The following is a 15,603-nucleotide window of genomic DNA, read 5'->3' as shown; positions in this document are numbered from 1 at the left end:
TTGTCAGAAGGAGGTTGTTCCGAAGGTTGAAGTGAGGTTCAATCCGCCGTCGAGAATGCCTGTGGTGTGGAGCCATCATCGGCTACTGAAGCTGAAGATTAGATGGTTTAGTTTATTTTCTTTTTCCGCTGTATTTCATAGATAATTGTTTTTAAGTCGTGGAACTGTATATTAGTTTGTCATAGTGTGTACTCGGGCTGATTCCTGGACCGAGATTCAATGCATGCTATTGTTTAAAAATTTGGTGTAAATTTCTAGGTGTGACACCGACTGTCGTCACGCACATGCAAGAACTGGCCAGAAGGTGCGAAGGGTGTCAATTCTTCGCAAGACAGACACACGTGCTAGCACAGGAGTTGCATACTATCCCAATATCATGGTCTGGGGACTCGACATCGTCGAGCCCTTCAAGCGGGCCCCTAGGGGATTCACCCACCTATTTGTCGCCATCGAAAAATTCACCAAGTGGATAGAAGTCAAACCAGTCACGACGATCGACTCGGCGCATGCGAGAGACTTCATATAGAACATCATCTACTGCTTCGGCATCCTGAACCGGATCATTACGAACAACGGTAGGCAATTATCTCTGTAGTTTTTTAGGATTTTTGCAAGGAACATGACATCAAGATATGCTACGCATCGGTAGCACATCCGAAGAGCTACCGGCAAGTCAAGAGGGCCAACGACATGGTTCTTCAGTACGCCGGGCGATGGGTATAGGAGCTACCCCCCAGTACTCTGGGCACTCCGCACATCCGTCAGTTAGGCAACAGGCCAGTTGCCTTTCTTCTTGGTCTACGGAGCAGAAGTAGTCTTGCCCACCAAAATCGATTACAAATCCTTTCACATATGCAACTACAACGAGTCCACGATAGACCTAGCCAGGAAAGACGACCTCAACAGGTTGGAAGAGGCCCAAGATATCGCAACTATTCAGTCAGCACGGTACCTGCAACGATTACGCCGATACCATAGCAGAAACGTTCGTGGTCGGGCGTTCCTGGTCGGCAACCTAGTCTTATGCAAAGTACAGACCATGAAAGACTGACACAAGCTCTCTCCGATCTAGGAAGAGCCCTACATCATATAGCCGAGGTCACTCGGTTCGGCTCATACGTGTTCGACATAATTCCATTCGAATTGGTTCATTTGTGATATTCTAGATATTCCATAAGTTCATGTTCATTTTCGTGTTCGACTTTACCGATTTCGTTTTCGTTTTCGGTTTCAAATGTAGAAGTAGAAAACAATTGAGATGTTTTCCGACCGTAAAGGGATGAAAACGGTACAGAAATATCCCGAACCGAACCGCACCGTTTTCTACATTTGATCCGATCGAATTCGTATTTTCGGACAAATTCAGAATATTAAAAATTCGAAAACGGAACATAAAATTCAGAATACGAAAACGGAACGAAAATGGTTCTTCGACCGATTTATATATTTCTATATTTTATTTGGAACGTTCCCTATTTATAAATTCGGTTAAAACCGAAATTGGCCCACTATCCGTTCACAGTCCAAGCCCAAGCGATGAAAACCCTATCTTCTGAGGGGAGTCACGACCGTCCACGGCTGAGAGGCGGCGGCTGCGTCCTGCGTGCGTCGCTGCGTGAACGTGACTGCGTCGTCGGCGCCGCTGGTCTGCGTGGACGCTCATCTCCCCGCCGGCGCCGCTGCCTCCGGTCTTCCCGCCGCCGCCTCATCTCCCACGGGCGGCTAATCCATCCGCCGGCGCCGCCGCCTCATCTCCCCGCCGACGGACCGTATAAGCCCCCCGCCGGCGGCTCCATCTCCTGCTGCTCGTCCTCCCGTCGGCGGCTCCTCCGGTGGCTCGTCCTCTTGCTGCCCCTCCTCCCGCGACCGTAAGCGGCGAGCCTGACCTCTCCAGTCTCCATCTCGCCGGCGAGCCTGCCTGAACTCGTCCCCAACATCTGTAGTAGCACTAGCACGTACCGGCTTCTAGCGGCACCAGCAGCAGGTACAATTTCCATGCCTCAATCGATTTATAGTTGCAACGTGAATTGTAGTTGCAATGTGAATTTGATTAGCAGTTGTTCATAATATTGTTAATCCTACTATGCAACAATACTTATGTGAAGTTATGGGTTAATGTTTCTCGTGCTTTAATTTTTACTTAATTAAGCTAGTTCACCATTGGTTGTTTAATTTGATTTGATTATTCAATTTAGCTTGGCAAGTGGTTGATTTGATTATTTAATTTGATTTGATTATTCTATTCTAGTTTAGTTTCTACTTAATTGCTTGTTCTAGATAGATATGTATATGTATTAGCTTGTCAAGTGTTCGACATAATTCCGTTCGAATTGGTTCGTTTCCGATAGTCGGGATATTCCGTAAGTTCGTGTTCGTTTTTGTGTTTGACTTTACCGATTTCGTTTTCGTTTTCATATTCAAATGCAGAAGTAGAAAACGGTTAAGATGTTTTCCGACCGTTTTCATCCTAGCAGCTAGTGATCTTGTGAATGGAGCTGGCCCCCTTTGCAGCAGCGGCCTCCTCCTCCTGCAAGCCCAGGCTCACCTACACCCACGGTTCTATCAGCTTCTTCTTCGCCCCTCGGACTCGCAGCTGGATCCATGCGGCGGCTGAGGACCAGGGCCGTGGCGACCAACGGAGGAGCGGCCGCCTGGCTGCCGATGGCCCCAGGGTCGTCGAGGTTGCCACGGCACCTGTCACCCCCGTGGTCACCGTCAGCGGTGGGGGCTTTGCAGCCCAAGATCCGGAGCTGGCCAAATGGGAGGGGCTGGGAGCAGTTGTCAGGCTCACCTATGGCATTGGTACTTAAATTACTACTCTACTACTTTACTTAACATGTGGTTACTGTATTTTCTTTTTCTTCTATTTAATTGACACACACATATAATATATATATACACGTTTTCATCCATTTTTATTATTCCCATAACAATATCAACAATAATATAATAGAACTGATAGATGGATGGGTACGGACGATGCAGGGATTTATGCCGCCATGGCACTGACTGGGAGATTCATATGCCAGATGGCCGGAATAGACTGCACGGGGGGCTTCCATCCATCTCTCTCTGCACTTGTTGACGGACTCGGATACGCAGCTCCGCCAATCATGGCTTTGCTGTTCATCCTCGACGTACGTTGTATTATTTTATAAAATGTATACTCTCTTTGATTTGACAACTAATTGTATGTCTCAATTAAGCGAGCTAGCCTTCCTTTAATTTCTGACAGGATGAAGTTGTCAAATATTCACCTCATGCTCGTGCCATCAGGGATGTGGAGGATGAGGAGCTTCGCAGCTTCTTCTATGGCATGTCACCATGGCAGGTAGTGAAAACACCAAAAAAAAACATGTTTTAAAGCAAGGTCAAAATGTCCACATTCTCAACTCTCGAGGACCAGAAATTATCAAATTATTTGGGGAAAGAAAGGAATATCTATATGTTGGTTTTGATGGTTCCTAGATTATAATGGTTTGAATTGAAACAAAGTGGAGGAGGAATAGGAATACATGCCAACATCAATTCATAGGAATTTTTACAAGAGATTTTTTGTCTATAACTTGTAGGAAAGTAAAATTTCCTTCCAATCCTTAATTTGATTTTACTCCAAACTGATCATAGGCCCTTAGGCGCATAACAGAAACTTGTATTAAAAAATTAAGAGCCCTGTCTATAAGATCCAGCCATAACTAAAGTTGGAACAAACCCAAAATCAAATAATAGTAAATGTCTATAATTAAACTGTACACAAGTTACGCACCTCTATTTCAACATCGTTCTGTCGCTGTTCTTTGTAACTCGTTCCATTTCCTAATCGTAATGAAATTGGTTGGCCTGCTTCGACTGGCCTGGCAAAAACAATTTCCTCTGCCAGTCTGCCTTTTAGTTTACTATATGTATATGGCCTGTTCTTTTTAATTTCCTTACCATTTCAGTGTCCTTTACTTTTTGCCAAGCTAAACTATTGTAGATGTTTTATGGAGCACTGCTGATTTAAAACTATCTTCGAATTTGTAGTTCATTCTCATTGTAACTGCTAGCTCAATTGGAGAGGAACTATTCTATCGTGTTGCCATCCAGGTATTTACTTCATGTCCATTCTCTTTTACCAGATTTCTTTGGAAGTCCTATTACGGAGTACTTACCATGTGCCTTATAACTGTAAATAATTACAGCAGTGATCTGTGCAGTAAATAGCATGCACCTTTTTCCCCCTTATTCTCGCTCTCACTTTGTAGAGTGAAATACAACTGAAATTGTAGGGTGCATTGGCGGATATTTTTCTGAGAGGCACAGAGCTTATGAAAGATGCTCGAGGGATGGCATCACTGGTATGAATCCTACTCAGTTCAATAGAAATGGAGTCCTGACTGTGTGATGCCCTGATCTTAACTGTGTTGATATGTGCAGAGCGGCATGGTGCCTCCATTTGTTCCGTTTGCTCAAACGTTTGCAGCAGCCATCACTGCGGCTCTCACAGGATCGCTCTATTATGTGGCTACTGCTCCAAAAGGTAACTTAGTATGTGTTCTTTTTCAACGTATTATTCCTCAGATTTTATGCGCACGCTTTCCGATCGACTAAACAACGTATTTTTTTGCCAAAAAAATTATATATAAAAGTTCATCCTCTCATCTTTGTAGATTAGATTTTTAATTTTATAATGGTTAATTTCATTGTTCAAAATATCAAATAATCTTTCATCACCCAAAAGAACACAACCTTACTGAAATTTAATTTGCACATTTTCCTATTTGGAAGGAAGTGGCATTCCTGAAACCTAGTGATATGTTGTGATATTTTGTGTCATTGCAGATCCTACCTACGTGGTGACACCAGCAATGCGGTCAAACACTGGGCGGGAGAATCTCAAGAAACTATTTGCAGGTCTATATATATTCTTGTGTAGTAGTAGTGCAACACAGTAGCTATCAGCGTACTACATGCGTAGGTTAGCTAGCATGCATATATACTACAGAGATAACTGAAGTCTCCAGCCTTGGATTTTCAGCTTGGTACGAAAGGAGGACAATGAGGAAGATATATTCCCCTCTTCTTGAAGGAATCTTGGCTTTCTACCTTGGCTTTGAGTGGATCCAGGTAACCTTTTGATCCTGTTGTGTTCTTGTGCTTCATGAGTGGACAATGGGTCGATCAATAATAGGAACAAATTAATTAATATGTGATTTATTATGGCAGACCGATAATATTCTTGCACCTATGATCACCCATGGCATATACTCTGCCATTGTTCTTGGTCATGGATTGTGGAAAATACATGACCACAGGAGAAGGCTACGGCAAAGGATTCAGGAAATCAGACGGGAAGAGACAAATTCAGACACGTCGTAAAAGATCAGATAGCTAACTAGCACCACTTTTTGTCATGGATGACAAAACGAGATGATCAGATCACAACACCCTTATACAAGACACCCGACAAATTTTGAAGATAGGCACGTACATAGAAGATAGAAGATTAAGTCAACATGTACATAAAAAAGTATACATATAGCAGCAATATTTACTACAGATATTTGTGGCTTTGAGCAATCGAAACGAATGTGCACTTTGTCCACGTAGTTGCATGAATAGTGACCACTTACCTTTCCTTTTTGCTGTTATTCGACCTTTCCTTGTGTAGTGAATCATGCTATGCCACCCTTTTCTTTCAGTTGCACTAGGCAGCACGGCTTTGCCGCGCTGAAACACAGTTGAGCAAGTCCATTAGACCAGTTAGCCCATCGCAAGGATTAGATGTGAATTGTATTTACTCCATTCCAAAATAAAATCTTTTCTTTTCCTCTTGTTTGTCACAAAATATGTATATTTTTGAACAATTATTGTATTAGAGTTTGTGAATGTTGGGAACAAATACATTGGATCTAGGTAAAGTCAAGAATAATTGCACCCGAATTTGATAAAGCGAATGATATAGTAGTCTTTATCTTTTTTATTGGTATGTGTGGGATGGAAGAAAAATGAAATTATTTGGAGATGAGTAAGTATGAAAATTAATATGAATGAATCTGACAGGGTGAGACCTCTGGTAAGATTAATATAACATCTTGTATATTCTTTTGGTTGTTATAGGTAATGACATACTTCCTCCGTCCTTAAAAGATTTCATCTTTAACTTGTCTTACATATAACTATACAAAGCTATAAAGTATAAAGTCTAGAGTGCCTTTCATTTTTATAAACCATAATGCATGTGTTTTCTACTTTTCACAGTACATTTGTCTGCTACCTTTTCAAATCTTAATGCATTTGTCTATTACTTTATCAACTCCGAAGTAATAATTACTCAAAAATAAAGTCTGTGTAAAGAAAAGAACCAAAGATGAAGTCTTTTTGAACTAATATAGTGTATGTGATGACATGTTGCTCTTGTAATTAGTTATGAGGTTATGGCCTATGGATTAATGAGTGATAGATACCTTGCTAGTCTATAGGTTTGGAGGATACTTCTTCCATCCCTAAAATACTCCATTTTATATATTTCTTGTTTGTCCATAAAGGCTTTATTATTTAGTAATTTTTTATTATATTTTGGTAAAATAGAGGGCAAATGCATTGAGATTTAAAAGGGGACAAATGCATGCAAGTTTGAAAAATAGGGGACAAATATATTAATGGTTTAAAAGGTGAAATCATTCTTGTCTTTTTAGCTTTGTATAGATATGTGTGTGATAGACTAAAAATGAAATATTTTTGGTAAGGTGGGAGTAACTGTTCAAAACAAACAAAATGTTTTTGCCACATCTCACGTAGCACACTATGGGCAAAATAGTCTTGTAATAGCAGGAGCTATTACAAGAGCTTTAAGGTGCGGTCCAATGGCCGATGCTTGCCGTGCCACGTGGATGTACTCATCGCCCGAGAACGTGCTTTTATAATTGATTGTCTTTTTTAGTTTCCTCATCAGGAAGCACTCCGGCCTTAGCAGTGCCAAACTCAGCCACATCTAGCAGTCAATAACAAGGGCCCATGCTTTGGAGTGGAAGTACTTTGGCCTGGCCATCAGATAAACGACATCTTCTTCACCATTGCTTGGTGTGGGCTCAGACACCACAAGATTTTGCAGCGCAAGCTCCACCGTCTCTTCACCATCTTGAGACGGTGTAGCAAACCAGAGGCCAACAATTCTGAACGTACAGTATCACTGATAATTATATCTGGAGCCCATACGGTGAAGTCCTCTTGCCTATTGTCGGAAGAATCAGAGTGGACCATAATAGTGTTGCTCCATGTGGTGATGGCCCAGTTGCTGACTCTGTAGCAGGGCATATATGTTTCAATGTCATCGTAGGGAAGACGTTCCTCGATAATTTGCAAGCCAGCAAGCTTGAGATAGGGCTTGCCATCCTTGATGACAGATGTGATTCCACGAGTAGACTTTGGGCAGCCTAGCACTATTGTTACCCATTTCCCAGATCCATCGGCAATGGCAGCCGCATGTGCCATAGCATAGGTGGTCTCTCTTGATCCTCCTCAGGGAATAGGTCATAGAGCAGGATGCCGCTCCAAAGATCGACCCAACCCACGGTGCCATATTTACCTCCGAGCGTGATAACAGTTGTGGTGATGTGGTAGTTGAGCCGAAGCGCATTACTGGGGATCGTTATCGGGTAGGGCTTCCGCGGGGCATCCAGCGACACCATCTTCATGGGCCAATTTCCAACTTCAGGGTCGAATCGATGAAGGGTGCATTCATTCGGGATTTGGCAACAAGGGCAGCAACAGTAAATAGATCTCCGGCGCACGAAAAGAGACCGACGTTCAGGTCGTAGAAGTTGGAAAAAAATGGATGAGCCCATAGTGCACACACCCGCTAGATTTCGCATAGTACGGTAACTGCAAAACACCCGCGCGTCTACCTGCCTCGGCTCCTTCACGTGCCGCGGGTGAGGCTCGGCGGCTCGGCTGTACACGCTTCCCATCTAGCTTGACTCTGTAGCAGGGCATACGCCGCCGAGCCTCACACGCGGCGCGTGAAGGAGCCGAGGTACGTAGACCCGCGAGGGTGTTTTGCTGTTACCGTACGATGCGAAATCTAGCGCATCGCGTGGAGGGGCGCACGTCACATCCAGAGTTTTTTTCCTAGGCTAAAAAATAATTAATGCATTAAAAATAATTTGTTAATTAAAGTTCAGGAGAAAACCCAGTGTAATTTAATTTAAATTTAATTGGAAGCTTTTTCGGATGTTCTAAAATGTCCCAAAAGCATTTTAAATTATTAACAGAATTTAAATTTTAAATTTCAGAGAATAAAATTTGCTTAAATCAATCTAATAAAAATCGACAAAATTGGAGGCAAAATATTTTTCTTTTTCCTTTTTTTCCCTTCTCTCTTTTTTCCTTTCCCTTTTTCCTTTTCATTTCTTTCTTTCTTCCTCCCTTTTTCCCATCTTCTTTTCTCTTTTTCCCCCTCCCAGCTGAGTGTGCCAGCAGCCCACTCCTCCCTCTCTTTTCTGCCAACCCAACTCCTCCTGGCCCACTCCATCCTCCCCTCTTCTCCCTTCGGTCTCCTCCCCCTCTCCCGCATGGGCCAGTCCACTTCAGCCCACTCGCTCTCCTCCTCTCTATTCTCTCTCCCTCCCGCTGGGCCAGCCCACGGTATCCCGCTCCCGAAGTTGAAAGTGCATCTAGCCCCTAAAGTAGATTTTAAATGATTAATGACAATTCTCGTCAAAGCATGTGTGCACTAACCTTTGTGAATGCAGAGAACTCAAGTGAAGTTTAACTCATGCTCATAATGTGAAATAATCAAGTTAAACTAGAAGTGACCCTTGAGGCAAAAATGCGAACAGAATCGAAGCAAAAGGAGGCGTTTTTCTTTTTCGCTTTGAGTCGTAGGACAATCCGTACTATTAGGAGGGGTCACCTAGTCAATACATGCATCCATGGTTGAGTGATGAGTGCTAGAGGCTAGAAGAGTAAATTTCAGAGAGCCTAGACCGGACAGTCCGGTTAGGACCGGACAGTCCGACCGAGACATATTCCAGAGCTTAAGTGTTGGCCGGTGTTAACGCCAGAATTTGGATAATAGCCATTAGAGATTAAATTGTGATTAAAGACCGAATCGAACAGGAAATAGGGCAATCGGATAGAAGGCCAGACGGAATACGACTCGAATTCAGCTGATGGAGTCTGGATCGGATAAGAAATAGAGTCCGATTACGCCAAGAATGTTACAGATAGATTTGGTAATAATCAGAGTCTGTAATTTAATTTTATCTGTTAATTAGAGTTAGTTTTGATTTTTTTTCTTTATCTCTAAGGTTGTTAGAGTCCGATCGGGACTTATGTGTTAGAGATAGAATCTATATAGGAGTTTGTTATTTCTTTTTATCTATTAGGACTCGTATGTCGTGTCCAACAAGCGCCCACCCGAGGGTATAAATATGTATGCCCAGGGTCATTGTAATCATCTACACATCAATAGATCAATTACTCTCGGCGCATCGCCACCCTCCTAACCGAGGTTTCAACTTCGGTGGAACTTGGCACCTGACGCGGGGCTACATCGCTTCGATCTTCGGTGGAGGGGTAAGTCCTACGTTCCGCCGAGCCACGGTAATCGCATCTATTAGATTAGGACTCTCGGTTTGGTCCGATCTTCTAATTTAGTTGTGCGATTGCTAGTTATCATATCAGTTTCAACTTGAGTTACTTCTTGTCGACGATTGATGTCGGCAATAAACTTATAGGGTGACTATCAGGTTCGGAATTCGATGGTTAAGATGAAGAGGGAGACGATTTACCCAGGTTCAGGGTCTCGACGTGGCTCGGGTCCGAAGTACACAACTTGCAATCCGGTACGTACCAGACTCCTAGCCGATTCCATATAGATATATTCTCCTTCCTATTCGGTACCCTATTGACCGTACGTACTCGTGTAGTCTACGGATACCCCAAGTATAGGTATCCCACACTTATGTATCTTGAGTTGATCTGGTCGGCCACTTTGGGCGATCTACGTGGGTTTGATATTTGTTGTTTGGCATATTCAATCTAGTACTGTCTCGGTTTGGTCCGATCTAGTAGATTGCGTTTATCAGATGGTTTATATCAGATCAATGTATTTTGTTCATCGTTTTATCGGAGTACCAGCCGATAAGTTATCGGTCATTGGCTTATTGGCTTGATAGCAATCTAGATCTGTTTAGTATCTAGCTTGACATTGCTAGGCGTAATCTTGAACTGTCTCGGTTGGGTCCGATTTTCTATGGTTATTCTTAGCAATTTGGGGTAGATATTTTATAGATCTTGGTTGTTTATTAGTCATTTAAAGCCAATGATCTTTGCCGATCTACATGTTCATAATATTTACATCAATAGAGTAACCAATTGCCCTGCTGCATTATTTTTATACCAATCGACTGGATTCATTTAGATCGGTAGTTATTTATGTTGCATCGGCTTATGAGAATTGCATGCAAGTTGGGTTTAGCCGATCGTAACACATGATTCATCGTTTGTTCCAAATAATTTGTCGGTTTATTTATTAGCCTTATTGATCTTCACGTTTCCTATAATTATATCGTGCTCGACTGCATACTTTCTTGGTTAAGTCTAATTTGTCATCTATGTATGTTTGGTTTGATCTGGTTATATGGGCTCGTCCGATCGACTAAGATTAATAAGTAACTTGGCGGATTACGTTGGTCTAATATTTAATTCAAGTTTATTTCTATCAAGTATCAGTTTCTAGGCGATCCAAGCTTTTTAGTCGATCATTTATCCTATCGGCTAACCGTTGCAGCATCAACGTCTGATCGGTTGGATTATTAGTTACCTATTGGCTCGATAGCCGATCAACTTGTTTTATTCTTCATCATGTCAGTTACAGGATCAAACTGACTAGTACGCCCGCGCATCAATTCTAAGAATTTAGGTCTTGCTTGTTATCAAATTTCTCATGCCACTGCTTAGGAGCTTGTTTCAGACCATACAAAGATTTTAGCAACTTGCACACTTTGCCTTCTTGACCTTTTACTACAAATCCATTAGGCTGATCCATGTAAATTTCCTCATCCAACTCTCCATTGAGGAAAGTTGTCTTAACGTCCATTTGATGAACGAGAAGACCATGTGAGGCAGCCAGAGATAGTAGTACTCGAATTGTGGTCAATCGTGCAACAGGTGAGTAAGTGTCAAAGAAATCTTCGCCTTCTTTCTGAGTATAGCCCTTAGCCACAAGCCGAGCCTTATACTTTTCAATAGTACCATCAGACCTAAGCTTCTTCTTGAATACCCACTTGCATCCTACGGGTTTGCATCCATAGGGTCACTCTGTCACCTCCCAAGTCCTGTTAGCGATAATAGAGTCCATTTCACTACAGACAACCTCCTTCCAGTAGTCTGCATCTAGGGATGCATAAGCTTCTGAAATTGACTTGGGAGTATCATCCACGAGATACACAGTGAAGTCATATCTCCAAAGGACTTAGTTGTCCTTTGTCTCTTGCTCCTCCTAGAAGCTTAACTGGCATCCTCCTCAATAACAATTTCATGTGTAGGTTCCGAATGTTCAGTTGGAGTGACTGAACTCGGCACCATCTCAGAAGATTGGCTAGAAGTGTTATGTCCATCTTTCATTGGGAAAAGGTTATCAAAGAAAGTGGCATCTCGAGACTTCATAATTGTACCAACATGCATGTCCGGTACCTCAGATTTAACTATTAAAAATCTATAAGCAATGCTATGATGAGCATATCCTAGAAAGACAATCCACAGTCTTGGGTCCCAACTTACGTTTCTTAGGAATTGGTACATTGACTTTTGCCAAGCACCCCCACGTACGCAAGTAAGAAAGTGATGGTTTTATCCCAATCCATACCTCGTATGGTGTTTTGTCCTTATTTCTGTTAGGAATTCTGTTAAGTACATGATTCGAGGTCAATAATGCCTCCCCCCACCATGCCTGAGGTAGCCCCACGGTATCTAACATGGCATTCACCAAGTCAGTGAGCGTGCGGTTCTTCCTTTCGGCAACCCCGTTGGATTCGGGAGAATAGGGAGGCGTCCTCTCATGTATTATGCCATGTTCCTCACAGAATAAGTCAAATTCGTTTGAGAAGAACTCTCCACCACGGTCTGACCTAAGTCTTTTTATCTTTCTGTCAAGTTGGTTCTCAACTTCTGCCTTATAGATTTTAAAATAGTCTGGAGCCTCATCTTTCGTTTTTAGCAAATACACATAGCAAAATCTAGTAGCATCGTCAATCAATGTCATGAAGTATCGTTTTTCACCCTTAGTCAATACCCCATTCATCTCGCACAAATCAGAATAAAGGAGTTCTAATGGCACCAAGTTTCTCTCCTCGGCAGCCTTGTGGGGCTTACGAGGTTGCTTTGATTGCACACAACTATGGCACTTAGAACCTTTGACAATGGAAAATTTAGGAATCAAACTCATACTGGAAAGCCGAGACATCAAACCAAAATTAATGACATAAACGTGAGTGCCAAACATTAGCCTCATCATCCACATTGCCACAAATATAGTTCACGGACTTATTGCAAAAATCAGAAAGGGAAAAGCGAAACAGGCCTCCGCACTCATAGCCTTTACCAATAAAATATCCATGTTTAGACATAACTACTTTATTAGACTCAAACACTAAACTTAAATCCGTCTCTACATAGACGGGAACCACTAACGAGATTCTTGTCGATAGTAGGGACATGCTGCACGTTCTTCAGCTGCACGATCTTTCCCGAAGTAAACTTCAGATCCACCGTATCAACACCATGAACAAAAGTATGCGACCCATTCCCCATTAGGACGGAGGAATCTTGGATGGCCTGATAAGAGGTAAATAATGAGATATCAGCACAAACATGTACATTGACTCCTGTATCAACCCACCAATTAGTAGATTGACTGACTGAAAGAACAGTAGGAAAATTACCATACCCTGTCCCATCTTCAGTCTTGCCAATGGTCACATTGACAGAGTTAGAAGTCTGTCTCGCAGGTGCCTTCATGCCCTTGCGTCATGGGCACCTCCTAGCCAGATGGCCAGGCATACCACACATGAAGCAAGTTCTCTCTTCTTTGTTGTCATTGTTACCCTTCTTCTTGAAGTTAGTGTTCTACTTGGCTTTGAATTTCCCGTTGTTCTCGTGAGAGGGCTTGTGCACCACATTAGCACTTGACTGTCCCCCATCGCCTTTAGACGCAGCATCCTTAGCCCGAGCCTTCTCTTCAACATCAAGAGACGAAATCAAACCCTCAACAAAATATTCCTATCTCTTGTGTTTTAGTGCAGCGCCGAAATTTCTCCAAGTAGGAGGAAGCTTCGCAATAATGCACGAGGCCACAAACTTGTCGGGTAAGGCGCACTTTAGGAGTTCGAGTTCCTTAGCGATAGTTTGTATATCATGAGCTTGTTCGACCACAGAATGGTTTTCAACCATCCTAATATCATGAAACTGCTCCATGATATACAACTCATTGCTAGCATCAGTGGCACTGCATTTGGTATTTAGCGCATCCCACAACTCCTTAGCGTTAGTCATATGCATATATGACTCTACAAGACGATCACCAAGAACGCTAAGAATGCTTTTGTAGTGGCTTCCTCGAATTCTTTCTGTTGTTCAGCAGTCAGAACCCCTTCAGGTTTACTGGTACTAACCCAGAAACACTTCATAGCCGTCAGCCACACAGTGACCCTAATCTGCCATCTCTTAAAGTGCACACCGGTGAATTTATCCGGCCTCAGTGCATCGGCAAAACCAGCCATCGAAAAATCAGAGTGCCTATAATAAGGTTTTTGGATTGTTGAAAGTATAAGCACATAATGATTTAATCTATCGCGTAAATAAATCATGACATTGTAAAGCGAAAGCATGGCAGCACATAGATCAACCAACATGTACAGATCTAATCTAAACATGTATATGAAATAGCTACACACGAATAGATTAAATAGACACAGAACTAGATTAAACATAATTGACCTGTACCGAAGGTTGTTTTGAAGAGGATTAGAAGCAGCACGAACGACTCGCGGCGTAGGATGTTGACGACGGCGAGCCGCGACCGATCGACGAGGAAGACGAGCCATCGTTGACGAACAGTAAGCAGTCGCGCAGAGCGCTTCCCAAAAACCTTATTCGCCCTCTCCCGGTGCAGGACTTCACAAGGACGATGGTTCCGGAGACCTGCCTTCCTGATCGCTGGTGCATGCCGACAAAGGGGACGGAGTAGACGACAGTGGCGGCGCAGCGCAGAGGAGAGGCAAACCCTAGATTGTTTTTCACGTACATTGCAACGAGATAGCGGTCTGGTATTTATAGGACGTGTGATCAGCACGCCTACCACGTTGTAACCGAACCAGATAGGCCGCACGTAACCTATCCAGACTCTATGCTATCTCGCGCAAGAAAGAATCCGATACGTAAGTTTCCAAAAACTGATCACCGGAATTTCTGTTTCATGCAGCAAAACAAAACTGCAAAAGGAAGCCGCATCTGCGCAAGCACGAGGAGCCAATTTTAGCGGACCATTCACGCGCATGTCATGCGCGCGCGCCACCCGGCCCGGCCCAAGCCAGGCGAGCGAGCGCACGCGTGTTGCTCTATTTCCTTCTTGCTCAAGAGCCTAGAGAGCACTCTCCTATTTAAGGAGGTCTCACTCTCGTAGAACTAGCAAGGTGGTACTAAATGTCTCATACATGTTACATGAGGTGGGCTTTTGTGATTTTCCTAGGAATTATTCTATACATGGCCTTAGCCCAATTAATAATTCCAACATAGCATTCAAGTACCTGGGGAGACAAAAGGAAAATATTACAGAAAAATAATCATCCAAATGCTTTACAGATGACAAAAGTCCCTTGGCTCTGTAATCTACTATGTAACTCTGCTGTTCTTTTTCAGTTTAACTTTGAATGGCAAGTGTTCTGTCGGTGCCTTCGATTGGAACAGTGAAACTGAGTCTGTGGTACTTACAGTGGGTCTATGTTCTGGATTTGTCCTTAGCATGCTCTTAACTATCTGCTTCCTGCGAAAAAAAGGCATCATGTTTAACAATAAATTCTGATTTATATTATTGGGCAATCATTAAAGAATAATAATATTGGTACTCACAGTGGAGATATTGAAGACCTGTTTATTTTGTTGACTAATGATGCCATGTCCTTTGAAAACAAGAGAGCGTAATTCATGAATATTCATGCTATATGTAAACAGTAATGCATAATTTGAATTGTGTAGTAGAACTTACTGCAGCTTTGAATGCAGGGCGGTGTGGTAAGAGCTCGAACATACGGCAACCTGACAGTAAAAGATGAAAAAAGGATTATGCAGCTGTTTAATTCTGTCTAGCAGAACAACAGAAAACGTGAAACTTACTCCAAAAGCTGTAGTACTGAGAACTCACCAAGTGAACATACATCAGATTTGTAACCATAAGGTATGTCCGGTAGTATTTCTAGGCACATGTAGTTCGGGGTTCCCACACTCTGGAAAACAATAGACGTAAAATTCATTAAGTGGAAATGGGATCTATCAGTTCATTGACATGTCAGAATATTTTGAACGGAGATGGTATGGAAGGGAAGTACTGTGCATACATAGTTC

General features: G+C 42.7%; 2 protein-coding genes across 7 annotated transcripts in view; one reads left to right on the top strand and one right to left on the bottom strand.

Annotated features, from left to right (window-relative positions):
• Window positions 1-15,603, bottom strand: part of LOC107305519 (serine/threonine-protein kinase Nek6-like) — a 62,039-nt gene that overhangs the window by 23,103 nt on the left and 23,333 nt on the right. The window contains exons 8-13 of one of the 5 annotated variants that reach the window (XR_005812418.1): window positions 15,404-15,485; window positions 15,248-15,297; window positions 15,112-15,161; window positions 14,974-15,025; window positions 12,932-13,215; window positions 12,445-12,819 (exon numbers count right to left, since the gene is read on the bottom strand). Coding sequence is in view for 1 of the 5 variants with exons in the window: in XM_040527405.1 (XP_040383339.1) it covers window positions 14,974-15,025; window positions 15,112-15,161; window positions 15,248-15,297; window positions 15,404-15,485 (234 nt within the window). In the remaining 4 variants the exon portion in view is untranslated. Of the gene's footprint in view, window positions 1-12,444; window positions 12,820-12,931; window positions 13,216-13,989; window positions 15,026-15,111; window positions 15,162-15,247; window positions 15,298-15,403; window positions 15,486-15,603 lie in introns of those variants that run through there. The other 4 variants (XR_005812419.1, XM_040527405.1, XR_005812417.1 and 1 more) reach the window with 4 other exon arrangements.
• On the top strand, window positions 1,528-5,924 carry LOC102712417. Of its 2 annotated transcripts, none has more exons than XM_015843552.2 (10): window positions 1,528-1,984; window positions 2,428-2,802; window positions 2,986-3,137; window positions 3,236-3,331; window positions 4,024-4,086; window positions 4,269-4,337; window positions 4,417-4,519; window positions 4,822-4,893; window positions 5,018-5,106; window positions 5,206-5,924. In XM_015843552.2, the coding sequence occupies exons 2-10, from the start codon at window positions 2,490-2,492 to the stop codon at window positions 5,356-5,358; spliced, it is 1,110 nt and encodes a 369-aa protein (XP_015699038.2). In that variant the 5' UTR covers window positions 1,528-1,984; window positions 2,428-2,489; the 3' UTR covers window positions 5,359-5,924. The 2 variants fall into 2 exon arrangements, with proteins under 2 accessions (XP_015699038.2, XP_015699039.2); XM_015843553.2 differs by having other exon boundaries at window positions 2,475-2,802; window positions 5,206-5,504.

The sequence above is a fragment of the Oryza brachyantha genome, chromosome 9 (genome assembly GCF_000231095.2).
Source record: "Oryza brachyantha chromosome 9, ObraRS2, whole genome shotgun sequence".
Taxonomy (NCBI): domain Eukaryota; kingdom Viridiplantae; phylum Streptophyta; class Magnoliopsida; order Poales; family Poaceae; genus Oryza; species Oryza brachyantha.
This window is presented reverse-complemented; position numbering and strand designations above follow the sequence as displayed.